This window comes from Denticeps clupeoides, chromosome 13 (genome assembly GCF_900700375.1).
Source record: "Denticeps clupeoides chromosome 13, fDenClu1.1, whole genome shotgun sequence".
In the NCBI taxonomy this organism is placed as follows: domain Eukaryota; kingdom Metazoa; phylum Chordata; class Actinopteri; order Clupeiformes; family Denticipitidae; genus Denticeps; species Denticeps clupeoides.
The window spans coordinates 14,092,259-14,119,764 of NC_041719.1; the positions used below are offsets into that span (position 1 = coordinate 14,092,259).

General features: G+C 43.4%; 1 protein-coding gene across 2 annotated transcripts in view; it reads left to right on the plus strand.

Moving 5' to 3' along the window:
• Nucleotides 1-533: 533 nt before the first annotated feature.
• Nucleotides 534-27,506, plus strand: part of ttll7 (tubulin tyrosine ligase-like family, member 7) — a 47,718-nt gene continuing 20,745 nt past the window's right edge. For both annotated transcript variants that reach the window (XM_028999818.1, XM_028999819.1), the window contains exons 1-10: nucleotides 534-783; nucleotides 9,938-10,215; nucleotides 10,515-10,646; nucleotides 11,549-11,670; nucleotides 13,541-13,608; nucleotides 13,776-13,934; nucleotides 16,169-16,385; nucleotides 16,689-16,853; nucleotides 18,579-18,737; nucleotides 26,864-26,958. In XM_028999818.1, the coding sequence (XP_028855651.1) occupies nucleotides 10,191-10,215; nucleotides 10,515-10,646; nucleotides 11,549-11,670; nucleotides 13,541-13,608; nucleotides 13,776-13,934; nucleotides 16,169-16,385; nucleotides 16,689-16,853; nucleotides 18,579-18,737; nucleotides 26,864-26,958 (1,142 nt within the window). In that variant the 5' untranslated portion in view covers nucleotides 534-783; nucleotides 9,938-10,190. The remainder of the gene's footprint in view (nucleotides 784-9,937; nucleotides 10,216-10,514; nucleotides 10,647-11,548; nucleotides 11,671-13,540; nucleotides 13,609-13,775; nucleotides 13,935-16,168; nucleotides 16,386-16,688; nucleotides 16,854-18,578; nucleotides 18,738-26,863; nucleotides 26,959-27,506) is intronic.

Consider the following 27,506-nt stretch of genomic DNA (forward strand, 5'->3'; position numbering starts at 1 on the left):
TTTGTGGGTTAAATGTTTTCTTTTATGTTACCTATTTCATAAACATTACTCTGTCAAAAATGAAGTAAACATTTGTCTGTACTGAGCCATGCAGTCTTTATGGCTCAGTGGTGTACAGACTACACATAGTAATTAAATATATATAAGTTCACTGCATGTGACAATATTATAAAATCGTGACGTCGATTAAATACAAAATATAGCTTCAACATCACAGGCGTTTTGTAACGAATTGAAAAAAAGTATTTCGCACAGAGCTCCGTCCCAGCGTCCTGGGCTGCGTCTCAATTCCTTGCACAAGCCCCTACACGCTCCGCCCTATATATTTTCGCACGCTGGGTGTGGCATTCGGAAGGTCCGCGCGCGTCCAGCGCGGTTTATGCCGCTGCGTTGACCATTACGGATTGGGATTTCCCCCGAGGTCACGAGTCGGGGGGAAGTGTTCGAGGGCCCGTGTGGCTCGGATTGGAACGCAGGCCGCGCCTCCTCCTGTGTGTCCATTTCTATGGTGACGAAAGCCAGCCCCCCCTCATCCCTAACATGGTTCATTCTATTGACGCTTAACCCTCAATCTTTACCGGCCTGACTGTAGGCCACTGAGCAGGTTCATTCATTTACAGCACGCTATTATTATAACAGGGCAAAACAATAATTTGCAATACAAGGCGAGGGCCGAACATCGAAGTGTGCTCATGAACCCGCACAAACGGAGCAAACGCGCGACGGGAAGGAATCTTCTGGGTACCAGGCTGTGTCTGTTCCTCCGATGAGGCATCGGTGAAGGTAACTTTCCTTCTCTCCTGCGCTAGCTGCATGCCACTTCATCGGTGGAACACGGACTAACCTAATCTTTTTTTCCCGTTTGTTATTTGCTTCAACAAAACTGGTTTGTTATTCGTTATTGTCGCTGTTCAGTTTTCCGTGCCCCCCCCCCGTCCTGAAGCTAATTTGACAGTGCTGCAGCGTTAGCAGCAGCATCGCCGTCATGACAGACCCCTTCCTGCCCCTGTACGTGTTATTTGTGCTTTTAAAATGAAGATGCGCACCCTGCCCCCCTCCCCTGGACAGTCGTGACGTGTCAGGCGCCCGAAAGCTGCCAGCAAGCCGGAAGAAGCGGCGCCTGCGAAGCGCCTGCGAGGTAATGGCCTCGGTATTGATCAGGTGAGGATGAGGATGAGGAGGGCCATCTGCCAGTGGAGATTACCGTCCCCTCCCTGCCCCCCTCCTCGTTGGGTGTAGTTTTGGGGTGCCTCCCCCAACACCACTGACACCATGAGTGAGGCACAGTTCATTTTAACGCGCTGCGCTGTTCATTTCGGGCATATCTCCACCAGGTCTGCGCCCCTTCATGGTCTAAATATTAGAATGGATATCGGTCAGCACATGGTGTCGTGACTATTTGTTAATACACCATTAGTGCCGTATTAATATACTCTTAATAACAAAATATATACATTTTAATGTTTGTATGATTTTGCTGATGTCTTTTTACAATTTGTTTTACTTATAATGAGTTACAGAATGTAACTGATAGATACAGAAATGGCGTGTGGGTTGTGTAGCATTTTATGATGGCTTCCATATCGTTCTGCATACAGCACAGCATCTAGTACACAACGAGTTAACGTGCCCTGTAAATTATACGATAAAGCCTGTAATTGAATCATGACATGCAGAGTGAAAAATATGCGATGATTGTCATAATTATGTTATTTATGGAGTAGGTGATAGGTATTGGTTGTCCAGCAGTTAAATATTTGTAGAAAATATTAGAATATTTTTAGTTTTTGCTTTTTTCAGTCACAGGTTCTGGTGAAATGGCCTTTGCCGTTGACCATTGGGGTCACTTTATTGCAAATAATGCCGGTCCAGTGAAACAAAACTGTGCAGATTTAACAATTACTTTACTTTACTTTACTTTACTTTATTTAGCAGATGCTTTTATCCAAAGCGACTTACAAGAGGAAGACACCAGCAATTCTCGTTCGATTTCTATAGAATATTGAGTTTACAAACTAAGAGCCCTGATAAGGCTCAGACTTGTCAGTGAAGAGCATGCTCAGAGATTGTTAGGTGCTAGACGAAGAAAAATTATAATGTATTTATACATTTTTGTATAGTTTGTGCAATGTGTACGCATGTGTGTGTGTAAGTGTTAGATTTGTCTGTAATATTTTTTGAACAAGAGGGTTTTCACCTGCTTTTAAAAGTGGTGATAGTCTCGGCTAGTCGTGTGGAGGAGGGCAGGTTGTTCCACCAGCCATGGACAACAACGGAGAACAGAGATGATTGGAGCCTCACAAGTCAGGATCATCATAGCAGCATTATTGCTGACGAATTCAAACTGTCTGAATAGTTGGGAACTTGCCAGGGTCAGCACCAAACACTTCACAAACGTCTTGTGAATATTTGCACACTTAGACCGGCTGCACATGTAACGATTCAAGAACATCGGATATTAAGGGATTTTTTCGGTATTTACTCCAGTAGCTGTATTATTCTTCTGATACCGTAGCAATGGGTTTGACGGGGTAGTGGAGGCCTAGAGGTTAAGGAAGCAGCCCCGTAATCTGAAGGTTGCTGGTTCGAATCTCAATCCGCCAAGGTGCCACTGAGGTGCCACTGAGCAAAACCGTCCTCACACACTGCTCCCCGGGCGCCTGTCATGGCTGCCCACTGCTCATTCAGGGTGATGGGTTAAATGCAGAGGACAAATTTCACTGTGTGCACCGTGTGCTTTGCTGCTGTGTATCACATGTGACAAACACTTCTCTTCATTTTACTTCACTTCACTTTGACTGTGTACTTTTGTCGCCATCTAGTGGTCACACGCCATACCTGCTACTTTTATATACGTACCCACTGCACTCCCAACGTCCTCTGATTTACAGCTGCAGCTCTTCAGATGAGCTTTGTGTGCACATTCCAGGACAGGGAATACACGGCAGCGTACAGAGTTCTACTTACTTGATAACAACACTGACACTTGCAAAATTGGCGCAAACTAGAGAGGAGGACGCTCTACTTGTACTGCTCAGTTGATGCAGGGATCACCTGCATATGAAACTGTTGGAGTAATGGAGTAGGTGCTCCCAAGCAGAAATGTAATTTGAATGCATTGTGAGAATGGACTCCCATATACCTTTTGACTTTGAACCAAATTCTGACCATGGGGCAAAAACGTCTGATGATGATTTCAGAAAAAAAGGTTTTATTTCCTGTGTTAGTCTATACTAATCCCACATTATGTGATGAATAATTTAGAGTGTGTATGTCTCTCTCTCTCTCTCTCTCTCTCTCTATATATATATATATATATATATATATATATATACACACACACACACATACATAAACACACACATATATATATATATATATATATCACACACACACACATATATATGTATATATATATATATATGTGTGTGTGTGTGTAACAGTATTGACAAATTACTCTTAGTTCCATGGCACCTCAGTGGCACCTTGGCGGATCGGCAACATTCTGATTATGGGGCTGCTTCCTTAACTGCTAGGGCATTATGGTTTTACATTATTGTGAACAGAATATTATTATTACAGTGGGGCAGTGGTGCTGGGGAAGGAAGCGAAGGGAAGGAAGCGGCCCCATAATCAGAAGGTTGCAGGTTCGAATCCTGACCCACCAAGCTGCGCTGAAGTGTTTCACAATGACAGTCACTTCACATTTCTTTCTTTTCTTAATCAGCTACTTTGTAGGTTGATGGAATATTTTTTGAATTTCAGTAGTATTCAGACTCTGGGCATTGTTGTCTCCTACAGTGTTGACAACAACTTTGATGCTGGGTTAAAGTCAATGGCCAACCTAAAATTATGCAGATATTAGACCAGTTAAAAATTTTAACTCATACAGTATTCTTTCAACATACAAGTTTTAATTTGTCACTAAAGACTACAATGAAAAAAAGTAAACTGTCACACTGAATATTAAAGCATTAACATTAACTGTTTGTTTACATTAAGGCAATGCTAAGAAATTAGGTGGGACAGATTACTTAAATTTTTTAAGTTTAGCCAGTGTTCACTTTTTACAGTATTTGGATGCACTGAAAAATGTCACCTGTAGCTGTTTAGTGTATTTGTTCCCATTACAGTAGTAAAAAATATTTGTTTGCTCTTTTAAACTTTTTTTTACTTTACTATAATGCTATAATGCTGTTTTTCATATGAAGTGCCTCTGCTTTTAGTATCTGTTCCAGAATATGTGAACTTTGCTTTTTGTGATAATTTAGGTTTGGGAAGGGCAAAAAATGCATCTCATCCTTATCCAGCAAGGTTGTTATTAAGGATGCACAGATCCGATAGATATATCGCATGTCGGTTCGGGTGTCGGCGTGAAACCGATCTATCCAGTTAATTTGTTGGGTGTACATCCTGCCTGTGCGCTCCTTATTATATGTATAGAGTGCTTAGGGTGTAATTGTGCGTTTTTCTAAGCAATTTCTAATGTAGTAATACCACAGGGAGCTAGCAAATAAAATGTCATCAGTGTGGAGTTACTTCAAGCTTGGCACACCAACACGTTCCAGGGCTTCTAAAGTGGCAGCAGCACTGCAAAGTATCACACCAGCAAGTAAATGAAGCACAGGAAGCATCATGCTGAAGAGCATGATCAGCCAAACGCCGTCCCTATTGGACCTGAGAAATCGGTGCATCGGTAGTTATTACCACTAATTTTCGTCAGAGCTCTGTTCGAAAGTCTGTTTCCATTTTTGCCTGTACTTCAAATGATGGAAAACACTAAAAGTTGGACAGATTGCATTTTGGTACTAAGAACACATATGCTAAAGACTTTCTGTTCCATTACAAGAACGCAGCAACAATAAAGTCTGATTTGAGTTACTGGCCGTTCTAAAAGCACCGTTGCACATTGCTTTATTCGGTGTGAAAACATTTAGCTGTCAACACTGGCACAACACTGGCACGTTCGCATCCCTCAAGTACTGTTCTCATTCCTCCCAGGCCTGAGACCACTCTTCATTACTCTCCTATTGACAAGGGCTTCCATTTTCTCCTGACACCGACAGAGACGACCACTGTTCTCTCCCCGGACAAGTGGCTCTCTGCAATCAACAGTTCAGCAGGCTCAATATTTTACATATTTTACATAAGGTAGAAAGGTAGAAAGCATATTGACGCTGTCGCTGTCACCGACACTGAGTCTGTCAATGTTGCTTTTTCCCCCCTGAACTTTGGTCAAATAACTGCGACTTGCATTGGTGATGTGTGCAGAAAAAGGATTTATTGGTCCCATGGAATTAGTCGGTCTTTCTCACTATTTTAAATGTCTTGTTTTACAGATGCACGGCCTTCTTTTCCTTGAAAGTGTTTCATAATCACAGTTGGTAGACAGCAAAAAGAATTTTTTTTTTTTGCAAAATTTTGGATGATCTTTGACACTTGGTTCGAAGAACAAAGGCAGCCGTTCCAGCGTACCTATAAAAACAGTCCACTAGGGGGCGACGTGGAGCTTCTCGGGAGCCTGGACTCCAGTTCTGCTCTCTACCGCCCCCGTCTGGAAGCAGACACGAGGCGAGATGAAAGAAATATTAAGGATCCCCCTGATGCTCTCTAAAGAAATCAGCTCTAACTTGATTTTGTGATTAGGCCCAGCGCTCTCTTGCCGAAGCTGCCAGGATGATTTATGAGGACGGGACTTTGCAGGCAGGCAGGGCTGATGATTAGGGCTGGAACTCATTTGTCATAGCAGTTCACCTTTATGGTGGAAATGTATGTTGGAATGGTAAATAAGAGCTTAAATTTTTAAGCCATATTTATTTTTTGGTTTGTGGTCCCAAGGGTTTTGATATTATAAAGAACTGGAATCAAAAGTGGATTAATCCGAAACCGAGAACAAAATTATATTAACCTTTATAGTCACAACAAAGTACTTTTTATGAAAATATTTATTTAGCTAAAATACTAAAGAGCATTGTAATAAATAATAAATTGTTTTTGAGTATAATTAAAGTTCATTAAAATTTGAGAAAAAAGAGAAATAATACATTACAGTAATAATAAATCTATCATCAGGGACTCTTTGTTGAGTTAAGTTTGTAACAGCGATGGATGGTGAAGATTTTGTGTGGTAACATGTACTGATTGATCCGAGCATCGTTTGTGATGGGTACTGGTTGATGAAGAAATGACCACCCATCACAGCTCCCCTGAGCTGTTTTCGTTTATTCCTGACCTCGGAGTACATGATATCCCAGTTGATTGTGTTACATGCGTCCGTCAGTGCTCACTGAGTGCTGCTGGAGACGGATGAGCTGGGGTCCGTGGGGAAGCCGGATGCTCTTCAGCAGGGCCACAGTGAGTTAATGGATACTGGTATGCTCGAGGTGGGGGCTGGATGGGGCATGGCTTTGCAGTGCATCTCCTGACTGTATCTTCTCTGTCTCTGAACGCTGAACTGTACACCCCCCCGGGGAGGCCTGGTGTCAGCAGCCAGCTCATCGGCTTTCCTGTTGCTCCCTGCACCATCACGAATCATCCTGTGTTTCCACATCACCATACCGCTTAAATGAAGGCCATAGATGATGGTCAAGCCTGAAGTTCTGATGGATATTTTTTTTGCTTCGCTGTAAATGACAGAGAGAGATTTGATTGACCGGTGTAGTCTAGAGTTTGTCATGTGTTACGCGTCCCAAGTTTCTTTTGGTCAAATCATTCTACAAATGGCCACTAGAGGCTGTTGTTGACCTGATATTGCAAGTAGGGAGTCAGCATGGATGTGTGAAAGAGGGCAGCATGTAAAGGCCCATTGGTGGCCTTTTTCAGGCACTTACTCTTACTGCAGCCAGGACAGCAGCTTTCATCAGTTATGAAAGCAGATCGATGAATTTGTTGCTTGGTGTCCATCAGAACTTGTGAAGTAGGTTACACAAAACGAGCGTACACAACACTTCTCACAGGAGATTAGGGGCAGTGGTGGCCTAGCGGTTAAGGAAGCGGCCCCGTAATCAGAAGGTTGTGGGTTCACTTTTACTTTACTTTATCATATCAGGAATTCTCTATATTAACACTTGTCTGGATTTGAACAGCCATTAATGCAGCCATTAATCAATGCTCAGAAAAGAACACAATTGAGAATTGAGAAAACACTAGAAACATTGACAAAATGAGAGTTTGTGCATGAGTGACATACAAAAGCAAAGTGATCTGATGAAAGCATGCACGTCGGGACAAGAAAATTATTGCGGAAGTTGTCAGAGCCCACTTCTCTAAAGGTGACATTCTATACTCCGATAGTTCCCTGAAGTCTTGATGAGAAGTCGGTGACCTGCTTTGGTTAAAAAAAAAAAAAAAACCAAAAAAACACAGGTCCCTGTTCTCACGGCTAGTTTGAGTGCTTTATGATAATGAGCCCCTGCTCTCCCCACCTTCCTCTTCCTCCTCGGGGTCTGCCAATCTGAGTACGGCTTCACTCATTCTGTCAGTGGCACTGATTTACTCACCAACACACCACCAAATGTGCCTTCTGGACAAATAACAGTGAACGCACAGCAAGTGTTACTTCAGAAGACATGATAGAGGTGCCAACCAACTGCTGAGAACCTGAGGGGAACACGACGCAGCAGCTACATGCGGGAGGATGGCGTGTGTCACGTTCCTAAGTCTAGGGGTCTATGAAACGCGACAACGGTGTGGAGAGGAGGACGTCCACTGTTACGCACACACAACCAACCAAACAAAGCATACAAACAGTGCTTTTATTTACAGTGTGCTAACAGGTACTATAAAAAAGCGGACTCAGGACAGCTAACCTACATCAGTACAGCCTAAAGGAAGGGATGGTCCAGCGGGGAAAACTCAAATACGCACAAAAGTTAACAAAAAAGGGCACATAAAGCTAACAGGCTAGCACAGGCTAACGACAAAGGGTCTATCACACAAAGCAACAAGACACACAAATGAGATCCCCAACGGAGCTCCTTGCAGAGCTCAGTGGACCCTAGGGACCTCCCAAAAGAGTAAGGGCCTAGCAGACCCTGGGGACCATGCAAAGTCTCTTTATATAGGTGGAGGTGACCAATAGGCAGATGGTAGGTGGAGCTGGTAGGATTAATCTCCTCCCATGAAGTCAACCTAAAAGAGACTCTATGATTTTACTCTATGATTTACAATTGTTTATCATGCAAAGTTCATCTTACTAGATGTACTGGGCAGTGCTCATTGACATGAGGCTGATTGTTGTTCACAATATTCAGTGGGTAAGGAGAGGACCCGTAATTGACAAAGTGACTGTCCGCCCCTTGCTAAATCATAAGTTAACAGTGGTTCATCTCACACACACACAGTTCAATATATCTAGCCCCACCCAGGCCTGATTAGTGCCACACATTTTCTCAATAAAGAAATCACTCAAACAACACCTGCCTGACAAAGTGACATAGACCAAAAGATCCCCAAAAGCTAGACATCATGCCGAGATCCAAAGAAATTCAGGAACAAATGAGAAAGAAAATAATTGAGATCCATCACTCTGGAAAAAGTTATAAAGCCATTTATAGTGAACCACACTGAGAGCCATTATCCACTAATGGTGATGTAAGGAAATCCAGCAATGAAGGGGCGACATTGTGTAGACCTTGTTAATCTGACTCCATTAATTATTATTGGGGCAGTGGTGGCCTAGTGGTTAAGGAAGCGGCCCCGTAATCAGAAGGTTGCCGGTTCGAATCTGTGCCACTGAGCAAAGCACCGTCCCCACATACTGCGTCCCCTCACACTACACACTGTCATGGCTGCCCACTGCTCACTCAGGGTGATGGGATAAATGCAGAGGACAAATTTCACTGTGTGCACCGTGTGTTGTGCTGCTGTGTATCACATGTGACAATCTCTTCACTTATTAGCAATGCATTTAAACTCTTCTGATGTAACCTGGACATAGAGAGGCATGACACAATAGAAATAAATAAGAGGTAGAGAGAGACTCTAGAGACAGAGCTTGCATCTTAGAGAAGCAGGGGGAGAAGAGGAGCAGAGCCCAGAAGCTAGGGGAGAAGAAGCCCCAGCAGCTAAATTATGTCTGAACTCCTCCTTGTACTGCACATGTAGCCCCCCCAAATGGTTGCCACCGACCAATGTTGATGTTGATGTTTGATGCCCATGATACAGGAATACAGTGGTCTTTTGGACACCTGGCGATAAAGTGGGGTTCTTCACATCACACGAAAAGTTATGGACCTGGAATCCAACTGGTGATTCTTCTTGCTTGTTTGGGGGAGGCCACAGCTTGGAGATAAAACGGGGGACTTTCACAACACATAAAAAGTCATGGACCTGGAATCTCCCATCGTACAACAAAAACATTGAACAGTGGTTAACCTTCCCAGGAGTGGCCGGCCAAGCAAAATTACCCCACAAATCATCCAAAAGGTCACAAAAAAAATCCCCAACAACATCCAAAGAACTCCAAAAAATGGCTTGTATGGCCAAGACGAAAAGCACTGCTGAGGAAAAAGAACACTAAAGCTCAGCTCAATTTCGCCTGAAAACATCTTGAAGATCCCCAAGGCTATTGGGAAAATAGTGACAAGAGCTGACAAGCTGACAAAACTGACAAGACAATCACAAAAACCTGTTTATGTCTGCAACTAAATGGAGATGGGCAGAAACAAAAGCTAGTAGCAGCCCAGAACCACGGTCAAATGATATTATAGACTTTACAGATGCTAAACAGGGGTGCACCTCTGTCATGGTCCAATCACAATCACAGGAGACATGCTGCACTCTCCCAGTGGTGTTTCTTTGAAGCGGCGTGAACCAGATTGATTGACAGCTTCGTGAACTGTCTGAGAGGCACTCACTCGACCGACACCTTTTAAGTGTGTTGCATCAGTGTGTGTGTGTGTGTGTGTTTTTAACAGATTTAACTTTTTCTCCACAGATGCCAGAGAGACCCCCGCTAACCGAGTCGGTTCATGCTCTGTGGCTACAATAGTTCCGGAGAGCCCCTCACCCCCCTTCTCCATCCATGAAAAGAAGCCAGACGAGGGCATCCAATGGTTGTGCTGCTGGCCACAGCGATAACGACATTTGCGAAGACAGGGCAGACAAAGTAGATCTGCGGCGGTGCTGCCTGACGTCCCGAGAGCCTGGCAGACAATTCAGCATCGGCCTTTGATCCGTCAGCCCGTGAGATGCCCTCTCTCCCCAACGATGGAGGTGAGCATAGCCTCGCTCTCCAGGCCTGACATGGATGATTACCTCACACAGGCACAGACATTAAGGAAATAAAGAAAAAAAAGGAACTTGGAACCTTAGCAGAAGACATGTGCCAACACTCAGTGAATGACAATAGAAGGTCGCCACTAACACCACACGCTTTTTAAAAAATTTGCAACTGCTTTCAATTTATTTGCAAATGAGCTTCCCTCTGTTTGTTGTTTATAATAGATTGAATCTCTGAGCTCCCCAGCACCTCCATAACTTTCACTGCTAATCTTGTGCCCTGATTCCCGCAGAGGATCAAGAAAAGTCCCCCATGAACTTGCCATCTGCGCTGGCCTATCAGAATGGCGTGAAACGGAAGGTTCGCACCAAGAAAAAGAAAGGAACCATCACGGCCAATGTTGTGGGAACCAAATATGAAATCGGTAATGTGGACATCCATGATTCAGTGGGCCATAGTCTGCATGTGACAAGAAAGTCAGTTATCCACAATAGTGACATATTTGCATGTTTTTTGTATATATGTATTTTTTATGGTTGGTTCTATTTTCTATAAGCTCCAGTCTGGAGGTTGGTAAACCCTCCAGGGAAGAAGAAGTAAATGGTGAAATGATACTGGGATTGGATCCCAGGTCATAGCTCTTGAATCAGTGAAGCTTTTGTTTATTTGTAATTTATTTAATAAAATATGGGATGCTTCCTCAAGCATGGTAGGTCATAAGAAAGAGCCAGATAATGTTACCATTAAGCAATGAATCTAAATGATGCAACAGGTATAACAGGTAGAAAAATATAGCTAATAATTTGGCTAATTAACATTTTAACCTAAAATCTTAGCTGCTGATTTGACGTGTTTGTATATATTTATATATGTGTGTGTGTTTTCCAGTATACAACATTAGGTATAGCATTTTTAGGGTTGGGGTACTCAAGTAATAATTAATATGCTGTTTCGTTGGGGCATATGAATTTTTCATTAGATGCTGAATAATGAATAGTTATTGGATTAATGTCTAAACATGTTGGCCACCTATCTCTCATGCTCCCTATTCTGGTGGGATCTGAATTTATTATAGGCCATTAATTGATCTTTTTGGGGGAAAAAACATTAATGCAGTGCAGCCACTGTACGGATAGCTAATACTACCCTTGGCTTTTGATCCGTGAGATTGTGTAAGTGTAATTTATGCATATATTAATTCAGGCCGTCTCTAAAACACAGTTGAACACAGTTGGGTTTAAACCAAATGACACCGGAGCTGCTAGGGCTGTGTGCCTATGATGTTATTAAAGCTGCCAATTGAAATCGCTCTCCTTGTTTTTTCAGTTCGTACCGTGATTGGCGAAATGGCTTTCCTCAAAACACGGGATGAGGACGAAACAGCCAACTTCATCTGGAATGACTCTGCCGTGCAGCATGAGAAAATCGCTGAGCTCAGGAACTACCAGGTATGATGGCATTTCTCCAAAGCATGCGTTCATGCGGTATAAACGCCTCATCATTTTCACCCCCAAGGAAAAGTGGATCTAGTCTGATACATTTTTCAGCTTTAATCATTGTTTAGAGTGCAAAGGGTTGTTCTGAAGCGCCGTGAGAGTGCACAGAGCCCGTGGACAGGCACAGCACATCTTGGCTGTCCATCAAAAAAGGCCAGATGCTGAAAAGATCACAAGAGTTGTGCATTTATCAGGGATGAAAAAAAGATGCTTGTCAGAGCTGACCTGCAAGGCGGTGCAGGTAAGATCATGTCCTGTAGAAATGAAGGTCAGATACTTTGAATAAAACAGAAACACTGACATTTTTCTTCACCTTCTGAGGACTGTTGATTTTAGAGCGCTTCTGATGCTTATTGGGGTGAAGCAGTTGGAGGCTGTGGTGTGATGCCTTTAAGCCCTTACTTGCTGTGTGATATCTGGATCAGGAGCCTTGGGTCCGGTGCGGAAGTCAAGCGAGACGAATGCCTCAACGGCAGCCTTTGTTCCGTAAGGAAAGAAAACAGGCCCGATGATTGGCCTTTCGCAGCAGGGATTTACTTCACCCTTCAGGTCCCTCTCTGTGGGGGGACAGACAGACAGGCAGATGGACAGATGCACAGACAGACTTCACAGGATTCTTCAACTTGTGCCATCAACATGAACAAACCAACAATAGATGAAATGGGCTGACAGGTGTATGTGTAGAAAGTGCAGAAAAAGGGTAATCTGTGATTTATACAACTGATGATATTTATGATATTTATCATATTAAGTGAGATAGATTTTACAATTTACAAAATTAACATTTGGAGTGTTATGTTATAGTCTACTCATGTTCATGGGCAACTCATTGTTATATTAATTAGCGATAGCAACAAAATAACAATAAAATAATAACTATACAAGAGAAGTAGATTTTATATCGCCCTTTTTGTGTAGGTGTGTATATACGTGTATATAGAGCAAGACAGAGAACAAGAGACTGAGGAAGAGATAATTAGCTTCTTTCAAAAATACGATGATTTTTGAGGTCTTGTTTTATGCATGTAAATGGAATTGTTCTCACGACTCTTTGCAGATTTAATCACATTCACCACATTTATATCACTCATTCGGTGGATTCAGCACTTTGGCCAGATGAAAATGAGCAGGTTAGGGGGATGTTTAATGTTTGAGTGGGTGAATTCTCTTGCCTCCTTGCGGAGTCCTCATAAGCCTTGCGATCACAACAAGAATGCCAGAAAAGAATAAAGTCAATATTTTGATCGATTTTGCCATTTATGACTCCCTTGTCCATATGCGCCTCCGTAAAGCTGTATGAGTTTTCCAGTCTCCTTTCCGTAATTACCCCTGTCTCCAGAATCTATTCACAATTTGTAAAATGCTTATTCCTGTGTTTTTCTATTTTTCTCATTCTTTTCATTTTTTTTTCGTGATTTACTCAGAAGGTTTGCTGTCAAGCCGCAGCTCGTACAAGCCTAATTAACTGCACTGTTCAGCCTCATTTGGTCAAAGAATACAGAAACCCTGGGTTTTCCCCCGCATTCAAAGCAATTCATTCATCTGTCACTGCTTACAATTGCAGGGGCTCCGGTGCAGAACCAATTACCTTGGCCCTTGGAGTCGAGATTGATTGTCTTTTTTTCATTTTAAATTAAAAATGAAGTGGTAAACTAAATAAGGGTTAAGAAAGGTCCCGCAATCACCTTTTGTTTTGAGTCAGTAATTGGGCATAAATGTCAGAACATTGTAGTCTCACTTTAGGCTTTTTTTTTTTTTTTTTTATTAAGTGACTACTGTAATGGTCCTAACAACATTATTATTTCCCCTTGCCTTGCCACAGAGAATTAACCATTTCCCTGGAATGGGTGAAATTTGCCGCAAAGACTGCTTGGCACGGAACATGGGCAAGTAAGTGTAACGGGAGAAAAGGAGTGCAGTAATTAATGTTCGGTTTAACGCGTAAACAGCTTGTGACAGATTAACCACTCTTTAACTGTTTGAGATCATTGAATTATGTCAGTTCTCATGTGGAGTCGGGGTCCTTTTGCTCATGTTCTTTTCCCCTCCGTGTCTAGAATGATTAAAAACCAGCCTCAAGAGTACAATTTCAGCCCCAAAACCTGGATCTTCCCCGCTGAATACACGCAGTTCCAGAACTACGTTAAGGAGCTGCGGCGCAAGCGCAAGCAGAAGACATTCATTGTCAAGCCAGCCAACGGAGCCATGGGTCATGGGTAGGTCATGAGCAGGGAGGCCGCGGCCCCTGCAGTGCTTTGGCGGTGAGTGACTGCGCGGCGTCGGCGCCGTGAGAGATGGGGGCATAAGCCACCACGCGGCCCAAATTGAGTAATTCTGGCGCGAGACTAAAACGATTCCTATAACAGACCTCATTTTCATTCTCCCCTTCCATAAATCCACTGCAAGGGCAGCACTCGCAGGCAGTCCATTCCCCGAAGGTCCTGCATGTGATTATTGAGTCACCTTATCCAGTGCCATGGAGACCTGGCCAGACTATAAATAGAGCACGCTACCCTGCGCTTGCTGTTTTCTGTTACTATTCTCTCACTCATTCCTAAAGCAACTGGCGGGCAGGTCACACTGCAACACCGTCAGGCCTGAAGTCAGGAAATATTTCACTTTTGTGTGATGGCCTCAGCTACTTACTGAAAAGGAGAGCGGGCATGCTGGAGTTGGCGAGAAAAGTAATGTATGCTGGGGCTCATGAGTCTTTCTAGTATAAATATGCCCAAGCCAGAAATACCAATAATAGCAAAAAGGGTAGATGTCTTAATGAATGTAAAGATAATAATAAAGTGCTGCCGGATTCATTAAAATAATCAGATATTTGAGGAAAATTTGTTCAGTTTTCATAAATGCCTAAATGAATCAATGAATTCAGAAGTAGTATTGTAGTGGAAAATAAATTGAAAAGATGGTAGAGTGTAAATGAAATACATTTTTATAATAATAACAGTAATTTTAACAGTTTATTTATTTTATTAACATCTCTGAAGAAGCAAATATTAATTTCAAGATTTTGTATTTCAATTAAATTAAAAATAAAAGTAAAATAAAAGTTCTAGATATTCCATATAAGTGGCTTGAGTGGCAATTAGTCAATATGAAATATTAATATAGATTTTTATTAGTAAATGCTTGTAATTCTATTTTCCACCAAAAGATGGAACTGTTGAAACAGGATAATTTTACTCACTTCTCACTTTCAGTAGTTTGTGCAGTCCAACAACATTATGGTCCTTTGTTACAGTAAGATGGTATTTATTAAAAAAAGAAAAAAATAAAGTTGTCCAAGCCTGAATTATTACAATATATTAAGAAAGTGAAAGATGATGAGTTTTGCTCGGCCGGTTGGAGGAGGATGCAAGAGATTAAATTTGAGAAATGCGCAGCATGACGCAGGAAATTAAGTTATATCTTCCTCCGTAATTTATTTTCCGTCTGAAAACTAAATGAAGTTATTGTTTGTGTCTGAACCGGAGCTTGTTAAATAGTGTCAGGCTTAAATACAAGATCCCCACTGGTGCCAAATTAAACAGGCACCGAGAGTTGGTTTTGATTACCTGACATCAGTGCTCATCAATCATGTCATCTAATTTACTGCTACAGCTACAAACACTTTTAACCCTATCCAGATCCTCTGGAACCTTCCAGATTATTTGCAACCATGGGAATCCTTACCATTTCATTTTTGGGGGAATCAAGGAAAGAAAAGAAAAACTAGGTCAAAGTATTTTTATGTCCTATTATACGAGAGCGATTATGTATGTATAATTTTTTTTAGTATACTACTTGAATCACATAACAAAACATAAACAAAGTATAAGTAATATTTAATCTATTGGGACATTTAGCATTGATGAAGAGTATGTGTAATTTTAACCTTGTAAAATCTACAACAACTATAATAATAATAAGAAGAGGACTACTAAAAACAATAAGAACTTTGTATAGCAACTTTGTATAAGAAACGTAGTTGTACTAACAATTGGGAAGCTGGCTACTGCTGCGCATTGTGTTTTTGTATTACGCAAGAAAAAAAGGGGTAACGCTGCCAGCTTTTTTTTGTCTTGCTGTGGGGGCTTTGTGGTATGGATGTTATGGTCTCAGTTAAACATTCTGCTCTCTTAATGCAGGATACAATGAGAAAGGCATGTAACCAATTAAGCTAACCTGTGGAGGAGGGCATGTTTCACCCCAGAGCAGGCCCTGTTGTTTGTAAAAAAAAAAAAAAATCCCAACTTTGCTTCTTTGTGTGTTCAGCCTGATGTGTGCGGTGGTGACCTGTGCATTCTAACGTTTGAGTGATAGTGACAAGATTTCAAATCAGCAGTTAAAAATGATGTTGAAATGTTCCAGTGTGTCAACTGTGAACCAACAAGCCTGTGAACCAACATAGCCCAACTCTCTCTCTCTCTCTCTCTCTCTCAAAAAATTCCTTCCCTTGAAGGATCTCCTTGATCCGGAACTGTGAGAAACTTCCGGCTCAAGATCACTTCATCGTTCAGGAGTACCTTGACAAGCCCTTCCTCATGGAGGGCTACAAGTTCGACCTTCGCATCTACATCCTAGTCACCTCCTGCGATCCGCTGCGCATCTTCCTTTACAATGACGGCCTGGTCCGGATGGGCACCGAGAAGTACCACGCACCCAATGAGTCCAACCTGGTGAGCCAGCTGTCTCCAGCAGATGTCTTATCAAATATTAAGGGACTCCCGTCTCCCCGGAGGATGCGCTCTGCCGCGCCCTGTCACACGTGTCCTGTTCTCTTAGGCTCCGTCTGACATCTGAGACTGATGTGTGCCAGAGAGATTCATAGGGTGCTCTTCTAGAATTTATCAGCAGTGTAAAAATAAATCAATAATTCATAAAGGTTTTATGTTTACATTATACAACATTGATCATATACACCTTTAGTGGATGAGCCGAGGCGTCTCTGTTAATAAACGTTGTTTTCTTATTTGCTGCAGAATCAACTGTACATGCATCTGACTAACTACTCTGTCAACAAACACAATGAGAACTTCGAGAGGGATGAGACAGCGGACAAGGGCAGCAAGCGCTCCATTGGCTGGTTCACCGAGTTCCTCCGCACAAATGACTATGATGTGGCCAAATTTTGGGGAGACGTGTCGGCAAGTTGCTTTTTGTCTGAGCTTTGTTAAACATTTTTCCTGAGGGATGATAGACAACAAAATATATTTTACATGCAGACATTTCTTCACTAGATGGATTTAAAAAGATAGTGAAAGTGAAGTGATTGTCATTGTGAGACACTGCAGCACAGCTCACGTGCACACAACAAAATGTGTCCTCTGCTTTTAACCCGGGGAGCAGTGTATGAGGACGGTACTTTGCTCATTGGCACCTCAGTGGCACCTTGGTGGATCGGAATCCTTCTGATCATGGGGGCCGCTTTGTTAACCACTAGGCCACCACTGCCGTTAAAAAGAATCAAGTACATTGGCTTTCCTTGCTGGGATCTCACATGCACATGCATACACACACATACACACACACAGACATATTAACAATTTCTCTAAAGCAATGGTTGAATATTCTTTCAAAAATAGTAATAATAGTATTATAGTCAACAAACATAAACTAAATATAGTAAAAATCTAAATATTAGCAACAGCAACATCAACAAATATAAGAATGACAAGAATAACATATTCACAATTATAAACTATTAGTAGCAAATGAATAGTTATTTATTACTTATCCACACTGTATTAAGTAACACATCTTAATGCTGTTTTGACAGGGTGGTCTTTTCTAATTATGAACAAGAGTTATTTCAGTTTTTACTCCTTTCTATTATTGTCCCTGTTGTCTGTCCTCCCTTTACATCCTTTATTTTGCTATCATACTCTTCTCTTTTTTTTTCCACTGACGTCTTCTCTCATGCTGTGTTTTGACTAGTGTCAAGCATGTCTGTGTTACACACTGATGCCTCAAGAAGAACCTGACAACATCCAACAAGATACCTAATAGTTCGGCGTCAGATGCCACCCCCTGAACTCCCCAGAAGACGAGGCCTTTGGCTTCTCCACACATTTAACCGTCCATCTCCCTTCCTCTCAGATTACTGTGATTATTTTCTCCTCTACTCCACTCCTCTTCCCAGTAGCCCCTGCAGATCCCTGGTTGCTCTCGGACTGTATCCGCCTGACCTCTTTCCTCGCACAGATCTCGCCTTCAAATTGGTTTGGCTTGCTGTTGATCCGCTGACGAGCCTCTCTCTCCAGTTTTACTTCCCTCCCTTCCATCACAGCTTCATTTTCAGCCCTCCTTTCCCTCTCCTCACCACACCCGGCCTGCTGCTCCACGATCCTCTCACAACTGGCCCATCGGAACTGGGTGGGGGCTTCTGTACATATAGACATATACTGTCACGGCGCTGCTGGCTGGTCCATCACAAGCAGAATCCAAGGTGTTCCTGCCGGGCCACTCTGCAGATGGAGCCTGCAGCAGATGAACTAGCGTCTGGGCCCCGGCCACATCCCCGGGCTCCAGCGCAGCGTTGCGAACGCCCCCCAAAACTGCCGGCGTTCTCTGAGGGGGGGTGAGGCCGCGGCCTGCGTCTTGGAAGATAAGACAGCGCCGATGATTCCAGACCATTTATTCCTTTTTGGCCTGAACCACGCGCTTACGTGGTGCATGCCCGCGCCTTCCGGGTGACAGATTTACTCGTCTGCGTCCCATTAGGCACAACGGTGTCTAATGTCCTTGTATTATTCACTGTTGAAACAGGCTGGGCTGACACACACACACACACACACACACACAAACAGCAGTTTTGTGTCTAGCGGTTTGACTGATCTCTTTTTTTGTTGTTGTTGTTTTCTTCCTCTCAGGAGCTAGTGGTGAAGACCCTTATCGTTGCGGAGCCACATGTCCTGCATGCCTACCGGATGTGCCGCCCTGGTCAGCCACCAGGGAGCGACAGCGTGTGCTTCGAGGTGCTCGGCTTCGACATCATTCTCGATCGCAAGCTGAAGCCTTGGCTCTTAGAGGTAAATAAACATGAATGAATGCACCAAAAAACCCCAACGAAGCAAACAGATACATGAACCTACATAACCCACCTCCACGTTACCTGGATGTAACAAAAAAAAAAAAAAGACATTCCTGCATGATTTTGGCAGTCGGTAGGAAATGTAACGTGTGAATAGACATGTATTTTCCCCAAAATTTTGTGGCACGTACGTCAAATCTGAAAGTATAATGATGGCGCGCCTGACGAGGCACCGGCAGTTTCGGCAGCGATATTAAGAGCCTGCTGCCAAACGCGGGAAGCTCATCTGCCCGAGGAGCGCTCGTCTCGGGCTGCACGGTGAATTACGGAGGCAGAGCGCGGGAGTACACCAGAGACATCCTTCTCCCTATGTAGGGCTTGAGGTGGGCGGGCTCCATAACGTCCTTGGTGCCAGGCGCCACCGCCACTTCACAGATTGCAACAGGAGGACCTGAATAGTCGGTTTCATGGACTTGAGGAAAGGTAGATTATTTCTCAAGACCCCCCTCAGAAAAAAAAGCACGGTGACCACTGCTGGGAAAACCACCTGCTGAAGTGTGTGTGTGTGTGTGTGTGTGTGTGTGTGTGTGCTCACACAAATGTAGGTCACAACTGCAGGTTCACCGGCCAACCGGCCCAGGAATGTTGCCATGATTTTTTCCCCCCTCTTTCTGTTTTTTTTGTGTTTGGGATCTGAAGGGGAGGAGGGTGAAGGGTGGATCCAGACTCACCAAGATCCAGACCATGTTTTCCATCCAGCCCGTTCTGATGTCAGCCAGTTAAAGCATGACCTAAATCCTTTAGCTAACCCAAAGTGCTGGGCTTTTCCTTTTCCCTTTCCTCCTTTCCCTCTCACCTCCCGCAGATTGACTTCACGATGTGAGCCGCCTCTGGTAGAACCGTAGTGCCTACCAAAGATAAACTTTCACAGGACTTATTGTTTTACCAGGTAATTCTGAGGCACAATGTCTCAAATCTCACTATTCAGGCTGTTATTATTTTTTCTATATCTAAAAAAAAAAAATCACATTTTGCGACTGGGTCTCCAAGGCGGAACCTTTGCTCCAGCAGTTCTCGTCCCCCCTCCCTCCCCGTATTGGAGGGAATGCAAACAGCCGTAGATGCGGTTGTTCCAGTCGACTGGTAATGATCCCCTCAGTGCTACTAGCAGCCGCCATAACTCTCATCAATTAACATCCCTGCAAGTCCCTTTTCAGGAAAAAAAAGAAAAATAAATAAATAAAAAAACAGTTTCTTTTTCACGCTACATTTAAGGCAGCAATCATTTATTTCCGAATTCAAGTGATTAGTCAGGAGACATTTCCAAATGCCCCTCCACCCCCTTTAACTCTTCAGCCTGTCCAACAAAGCCTGCTTTTAAATTAAAAAAAAAATTAAAAATACTCATATAAATATACTGAAAATATAAACAGATCTCAGAAGATTACAGTGATCATTTTTTTTAAAAAGCATTTTCATTTATTTCATTTTTTTACATTTTTATTTCTCCCGCCCTTCTCTCTCCCCCCTCTTTCTTATGAACAGCATTTTTCAGACCTGAGCCCACGCACCAACTTAACATTTCGACTCCGGAGCCCCAATATCTCAGGTTACCGTATTTGTGTCACTGCAGATTAGCGGGACTCTGTGGTAGCAGCCGCCGCCTCTGATGCTGCCGCTCGCTCGCGTCCCCCCGTGAGCTGCCAGACGGCGCGGCTGCCGACGCCGGCCCACTAACTCAACAAGGAAATGAGACTTCAGACCAAATAAATTCCCAGCATGTTGGGTTAACCCTGTGGTTGATGGTATCTTTTTTTTTTTTATAAATTTGCAAATAAAAAAAAAAATAAAGGAAAAGAACTCAAGAAACTTGTCGAATATGATCATTTTTACATACCAAGGAAGCCATTTCATCTACTTATACTTTGCAAGTTTCTTTTGGATGTGATGTAAACGAGGTGAAAAACCTGTGTGTATTTCGTACGAGGTAAAGCTGAGAAAAAAAGAGGCACTCGAGAGAAAAGAGTGTTTGATATTGGCAGTAATAATGGTGTGGCATCCCTCTATCGACTGAAAGAGAAGAGAGGGGAGGAGAGCCGATACGCCTCAGACCACAGCCGTGAGACGGGACACATTGTTGTCGAGCTGAGGGAGAGAGAGACAGCCTTTGTGCGATCCTTATCTTAATTTGCTGGGGTTTTCAACACCGGTTTTGCCTCCTATTGACATTCAAAACACCGCTGTGGCGTAGGCGCGGGGAGAAAACGCCAGCAAAACGGTGTAACCGTAGAAACCTCACTTTCATTACCTCGCCTGGGCATCATCTGAATGTCGTCGGCTCGAGGGCTGCTGGTGGCATGCTAATTGCTGCGCTGCCTACTGATTAGACAGGTTGTTGCTGGGAAGGCTGAAGACCAGACAGGTCAGGATGGAGCGTCCAGAACAAGGCCCCAGCCCATTAGTTAAATACAGCGTTGCAGAGCACTGATATCATGGCCTTTGGGTTCTTTTTAAAAAATTTTTTTTTGATAAATTCTCCTTTTTTTTTTTTTTTATAAATTCTCTTTTTTTTTTGCCTCTTGCACCCCTTGAAGCCCTTTTCAGGAGCTGGTCACACTGGAGTTGTTAAGCTGGCATGACGAATAATGCAAAAGCTGGCGACAGGGAGAGATTCAGGGCGCATAGCGAGTGAGAGAAAGAATATACATGCAAACTGCCCCTTTAAATGATTCGCCATGTCTATCCTGCTGGAACCTGACTGGGAGAATATTTATTGTTTTTATTAGTTCATCTTTAAAAAAAAAAAAAAAAAAAAAAAAAAGAAAGAAATTTCTCTCGCGTCTTTCCCCTCTGAGCCGAACCGGCTGGTGGACCGCTCGCAGTGTTCGGCCTCATTAAATCTCCGTTTACTTCTTGTTTGTGGATTTTGTTAAAGGGGTGGCGGGTGGGGAGGAATACAGCTGGTTGGCTAAATAAAAGAAACAAGTGTTTGCCAGCTAGAGGAATAATTAAAGTCCTGGAAGGTGGGCTATGGGGCAGCAGCTCATTGGCTGCTACACTCTCTCTCTCTCTCTCTCTCTCTCTCTCTCTCTCTATCAGACAGACTGAGTCGCTTGTTAGGAAGTACCCGTCTGCGGGACCTCGGTGCTTCTTCAGGGCTGTGCCTCCTCAGGCCCAGGGGTTTGGTAATGTTTGAAAAGGCGAATGCATCACAGGGCGATCACATGATCTGTGGCTGAAGTGTGGCTGATTTAGGCAGGGCGTGATGTTCAGCAGTTATTAGGGGTTTTTTTTTTTTTTAAATTGTCACAGAGTTGCTTCCCCTCGGCTGTTTGGGTGCCCGTGTCTGTATTTTGGCGGGGGCGCACAAAGTGAATGGCAGCTAATGAGTCTGTGTTGGGTCAGGCGTGCCGGTCAGACTGTTTGTTGGGACGGTGACAGCAAGCCCCCCACAGTGGTCAGGCCCTCCCCTCTCCCGCTCCCCCGATTGTTTCAAGATGAGTTTAGCTGTCCTTCCCTGAAAGCAACACAAGCCAGACTTCCCTTTTCTTCTCAGGGAATGAATGGAAATGATCTGCACCAGCAAGCATAAACAAACAGGCTGCTTTTTCATGGTGCTCTCAGATGCTCTGTTTGATCTTCTGCTGTTTGCTTCTCCATCGCGACGGCCATTTCCCCCCCTGTGACACCAGATGTGGCCTCAAATGACACTTTAAAGGTCTTGGCTCCGAGCTGCCGGACAGGACCTAGAGTTGGCAGACAAATATTTCTGTAAACTAAACATTATAACTTTAGATAATGGGAATATATATATATATATATATATATATATATATATATATATATATATATATATATACACACACACACACACACACACACACACACACACACACACACACACACATGTATATATAATTAATTTTTTCATCTATACCAACTAGTACAATTTTTCTAAGAAACAGTGACAAATTGGTACAATTAAAACATTTTAAAATATTTTTCCATTCAGAATTGTATTACTTTATTTAAAATATTACTGTGTCTAATGAATGAGTGATCTTTTTAATAGGGTTATGTAAAATAAGTCTTTAGAATGAAATAAGTGTTTTATTTCTATTGGTTCATTAATAAGTTAATTATACCATTTGAATCTCGGATTGGATGGGAATTTTCTGAATGGCATATATTGTTCCACACTTTTTGCCCGTAGATGGCAGTATTTGCTTAATTTGTGGACTGCCCTGCCACAGAAGTGGGTTTAATAAAAAATAATTACAGTGATCTATGCATCTGTCCTTCTCCATCTGAATCTTTATAAAACTGTGTTACCTCTTCCCCGCGCCATTCTCACACAATAAACCTCAAAACAGGAATACTCCTGTCAGCCGTGTGGGGCAATTAGGCCAGTTTTCCAGCCCTCGCTCACATTTTATAAAGCATAGCCAGCAGCCGGCCCTGCGTGCAAAAGGGCCACAACCACATCATTTCATGGAGAAGCCGTCCCACGTGTCCCGAACAGGTGACGGCAGGCGGGCCGACGCCCCTGGACCTCACCTGATGTGAAGCCTGCACAGTTTTTATTGCAGCATTGGTCATCGCAAAACAGTGAACAAAACACTGATTGATGATGACAGGAAACTGGAGACGGGGCTTCGGTCGGCTCTGCAAGCGGTTGAACTATGTCAACACCCTTGAGTGTTCGGGGGCCGATCGGAGCCAGAGGAAGCAGTATTTGTTTACGCTCATACCGGCACAACAGGGCAGCGCAAACTCACGGAACAATTCATCTTGCTTACGAGTCCTGTGCTGAAAGCTTTAAGCGATCAGGACAAATCAGGGTTATTATACAACTCTCTGATCTCCAATCCGATCGCAACTTTTTTTTGGTCTATTGTACTGTGAATATCTGTGCTATTTTTTTTTCATTTACCAACTGGATGCAGAAGGTGAATTCATCTTCTGAATTCATTTCCCGTTTGCTGCTTTCACGCTCCATCGTAAAGGGCAATAACACCGATCATTAGACTTCAAAGTAAATTGAATCCAAATGGGGCTGAATGAATACAGGAATCAAATAGCTGAGGTGTTGTAAGTGCCTTTGTAGTACTGTTGGCAGTTTATTTATGTATGAAAGACATGTGCAAATAGTAAAAAAATATATAAAACTATCTAGCGCCTGAAGTTTGCAAATTTGCAGTGTTGCAAATCTTTTTTTTTTTTTTTTGTCTTTTACTTTATAAACAGTCTTTAAGCCTCTTGCCAAAGACACTTAAGGAAATCACTACAGGGTTTTAGAGGCTACGGGGGTTCATTAGCCCCAGACTGGCTTGACTTCCTCATTGAGAAGGTGCCTGCTATGCTGTCAGCCTCATTCCTCCCAAGATGACAGATTGACACCTCAAATCACAGCGTAAAAAAAAAAAGAAAAGACAGAGAGGGATTATGCAGAACAACAGCTTTGCAGCCTGGTGCCCATTTGTGTTTGTTGTCTTTGAAAAGCGGGGAAATTAAAAATGCACTTTTTTCCCCCCCTCGGCCTCCCGTCCCAAGGTACTGTGATGAGTTGAATTTGAAAGTGGGAGACCACTGTTGTCCTTCCTTGACTGGACCTGGCTTCACAAAAAGCATCCCAAACAAGTGACACTGCAATTCGGAGGGCAATTTGCAGTTTTTTGGGGGAGAGTGGGTATAAGGCAGGACAGCCATCTTGACGGCAGGAGAAGAGCAGAAGCCTCCCAGGTTACGGTCAGTGCAGTGAAACCCGCCGATTTAGCACGCGGTTGCCGCTGCTCGCTGTTATTTGCGTGGCACGCTCGGTTGTGATGTAAATATTATCTTACAGCTCGCTCCTAAGCCTCGCACACATCAGTAACCACCTTTGTGATGGGGATTAACAGGCAGCAGGGGTAGATTTACCCGAGCCCGGAGAGGATTTGTGTGTCTCTCGGGCGGCGTCGGAGCCACGCTGCTCATTTCTGAGTGCTCAGCCCCGTCTGGGTTTAATGACCTGCCGCCTGGCGCTCACGTATGCGCCGTCGCACTCCGGCGCCTACCGGCCGCTTTCTTGAAAAATGAAAAATAAACCGCAACAGCGGCCCAGAATGAAAACTTGTAGTGCAAGATGTGAGCGGGAGTTTTTATTTCATTTACCTCAAAAATCCAAATTTCTTTCTAAAAGATGCTAGTTTAAGAAATGGCGGGAAAACAACAGCAGTTTGCTTTTCCTTGAAAATCTAGGTTAGGGTTAAAAGTTTAATCTTTTTGTTTCCACTCAAATGAAGTGTTTTGAAGAAAAAGAAACCTCCAATTTGTGACTAATATTTTAGTAAAAAAAAATAGAAAAAATTCGGTTCTGAGAGTGAAATACAGATCACAGGCTAGGGGTCGTTATGATGCATATCACGATGCATGGCCTAGCGGTTAAGGAAGTGGCCCCTGTAATCAGAAGGTTGCTGGTTCGAATCCCGATCTGCCAAGGTGCCACTGAGGTGCCACTGAGCAAAGCACCGTCCCCACACACTGCTCCCCGGGCGCCTGTCATGGCTGCCCACTGCTCACTCAGGTTGATGGGTTAAATGCAGAGGACAAATTTCACTGTGTGCACCGTGTGCTATGCTGCTGTGTATCACGTGTGACAATCACTTCACTTTACACTTTACTTTACACATGATGCGACTATATCCCGCATTGTGATACTGTACAAAAACTGCAATATTCTACAGTTCACTGAAAATGTAAGAACAAAGCTGATATACAGAACGCTGTAATCGGTCTGTCATGTTTTGCGATTTCACTGAAATGCCAGGCAGTAAATCAAAGTACCCAACTGTACAGCGCCATCTACAGGAGTGGAGGTTGTAGACGCATGCTGATCCTCTTTTCTGCTGAACTCGACAGCACCACCCGGTGGACTAAATTTGTACACAAAAATATTGATATTTGATGTCCCTGTATTGATACAATACCACCACGTTAAATATCGCGATATATTGCTGTATCGATATTTTCTAACACCCCTAGTACAGGCTGTTCCACACAACATTGAACTAATTCTTTTGCAATCTTACATGTGAAAAATGTCCCTTTCCCACTAGTAAACATGCCATTCATGAGCTCAGAACTAACAATTATGACATTACCAATGAAGGCAGTATTTGAGTGTGTAGTTTTATGGTATTGGCAAGCTAGCAGCCAGCTACTGGAGTTGGTTAGCTGCTAGGCTAAGTCTTTTCACAACTGAGCCAACAATTTGCAAAAATGTATGCTAGTGCACTAACATGGGGCGATTTACGCTGACAAATTTTTACGGGTGGCCAAGACAGGTGGCGTCGGCACTCCTCGAGGACTAAAGAAGTGCTGTTATCTATGAACCTCCAGCCCTGAAAAACTATCCTGTCTTTAGCAGTGTCACTACCTCTGTTATTTGAACTGTCCTTTATGTTGGAAGGCAATTCAATCAGTGTCCCCTCCCCCCAACTCCTTTTACTTCTTTTGTTGCATTTTAACAGCTTCTGGGCCATCTGGAGCGACAGGAGAAAGAACTGATTTTGGCATGTAACAAATAACACTTGATACCTGAATTCAGAAACCTGACAACTGTTTTCCTTTTAAAGAGGGGTTGTCATTGTCGCATTCATTGTCACAACCCTTTCAATGGGCCCTTTCAGCCAGTATCTACTGTACGCAGTCTCCATTGCACTCGGCGCAGACCGGTCAATTTATACGGTGAGCTAGAGTTCCTGAGGTTCAGATCAAGGCCCGATATGTATGGGGCTTAGCTGCTGCACAGAGGGCAGGGAGGGGTCGAGTGGCGCTGCACACAGAGACCCTGTCCTGTCAGGGAAGCGGCGACGGCCACGTCCAGCGAGTGACAGCTGCCCCCTGGTCGGACAGGATGTGTGCGCCTGTAAGGTCAAAGGTTGTAAGGACTCCCCACAGACACCCCCCCCAGCACCTCTCTAGCACGTTTCACCCTCCAGCTTTCCCCGTCTTTCTTTCAAGTTAAGAAATAACAAACAAACCAAAAAATGCTTCTGTTTCACTGTCGTTTGGGATTAATTTGAAAGTGTGTCGAAGATAGAATGAAATGAAAAAAAAAAATCTTCTCATGTTTTTCAACAGATCAATCGTGCTCCGAGCTTTGGGACCGATCAGAAGATTGATTATGATGTGAAGAAAGGGGTTTTGCTCAACGCTCTGAAACTGCTGAACATCAGGTATTTTCTCAAGCAGCATTTTCCTTGTCTTTCCCCTACCACGCTATCGTTGGACAGAATCTCCTGAGTCCCATTAAAGAAAGAGGGCGGGAAGAGTTAAAGAAAAAGCACTCAGTCAAGCTCTAGATGGCATAGGCCGATTTTATCGATTCCTTTATTTCACCACAGAAACTTTGTGGACTCTTTTTGATGTTTTAAAATCTCAACATCTGCAAGCAATGTTGTATGATAGCGTTTTTTTTTTTTTTTTTTTTTTACGTCATTGAAAAAGACTTGGTAAAACCGACAGTCCACCTGAATGCGCGCCGGGATCTCTACAGGCAGAAACCGGGCTCGGGACTCTCCGCTGTGCTGCTCGCTTTGTGCTGCATCTTGCATTCAGGCGTTTCGCTTTGTGTGTGCGTATTTGTTTCTGTCTGTGAGCGTGCACGCTGCAGCCCCTAGGCAACTCTTTGCTGATTGATTATCATAGACCTGACCTCTAGTTGTGACTGTGCTCCCTGACTCTGTGTGGCTAAATATAGCTCAACCCAGGAACCGCACCACAT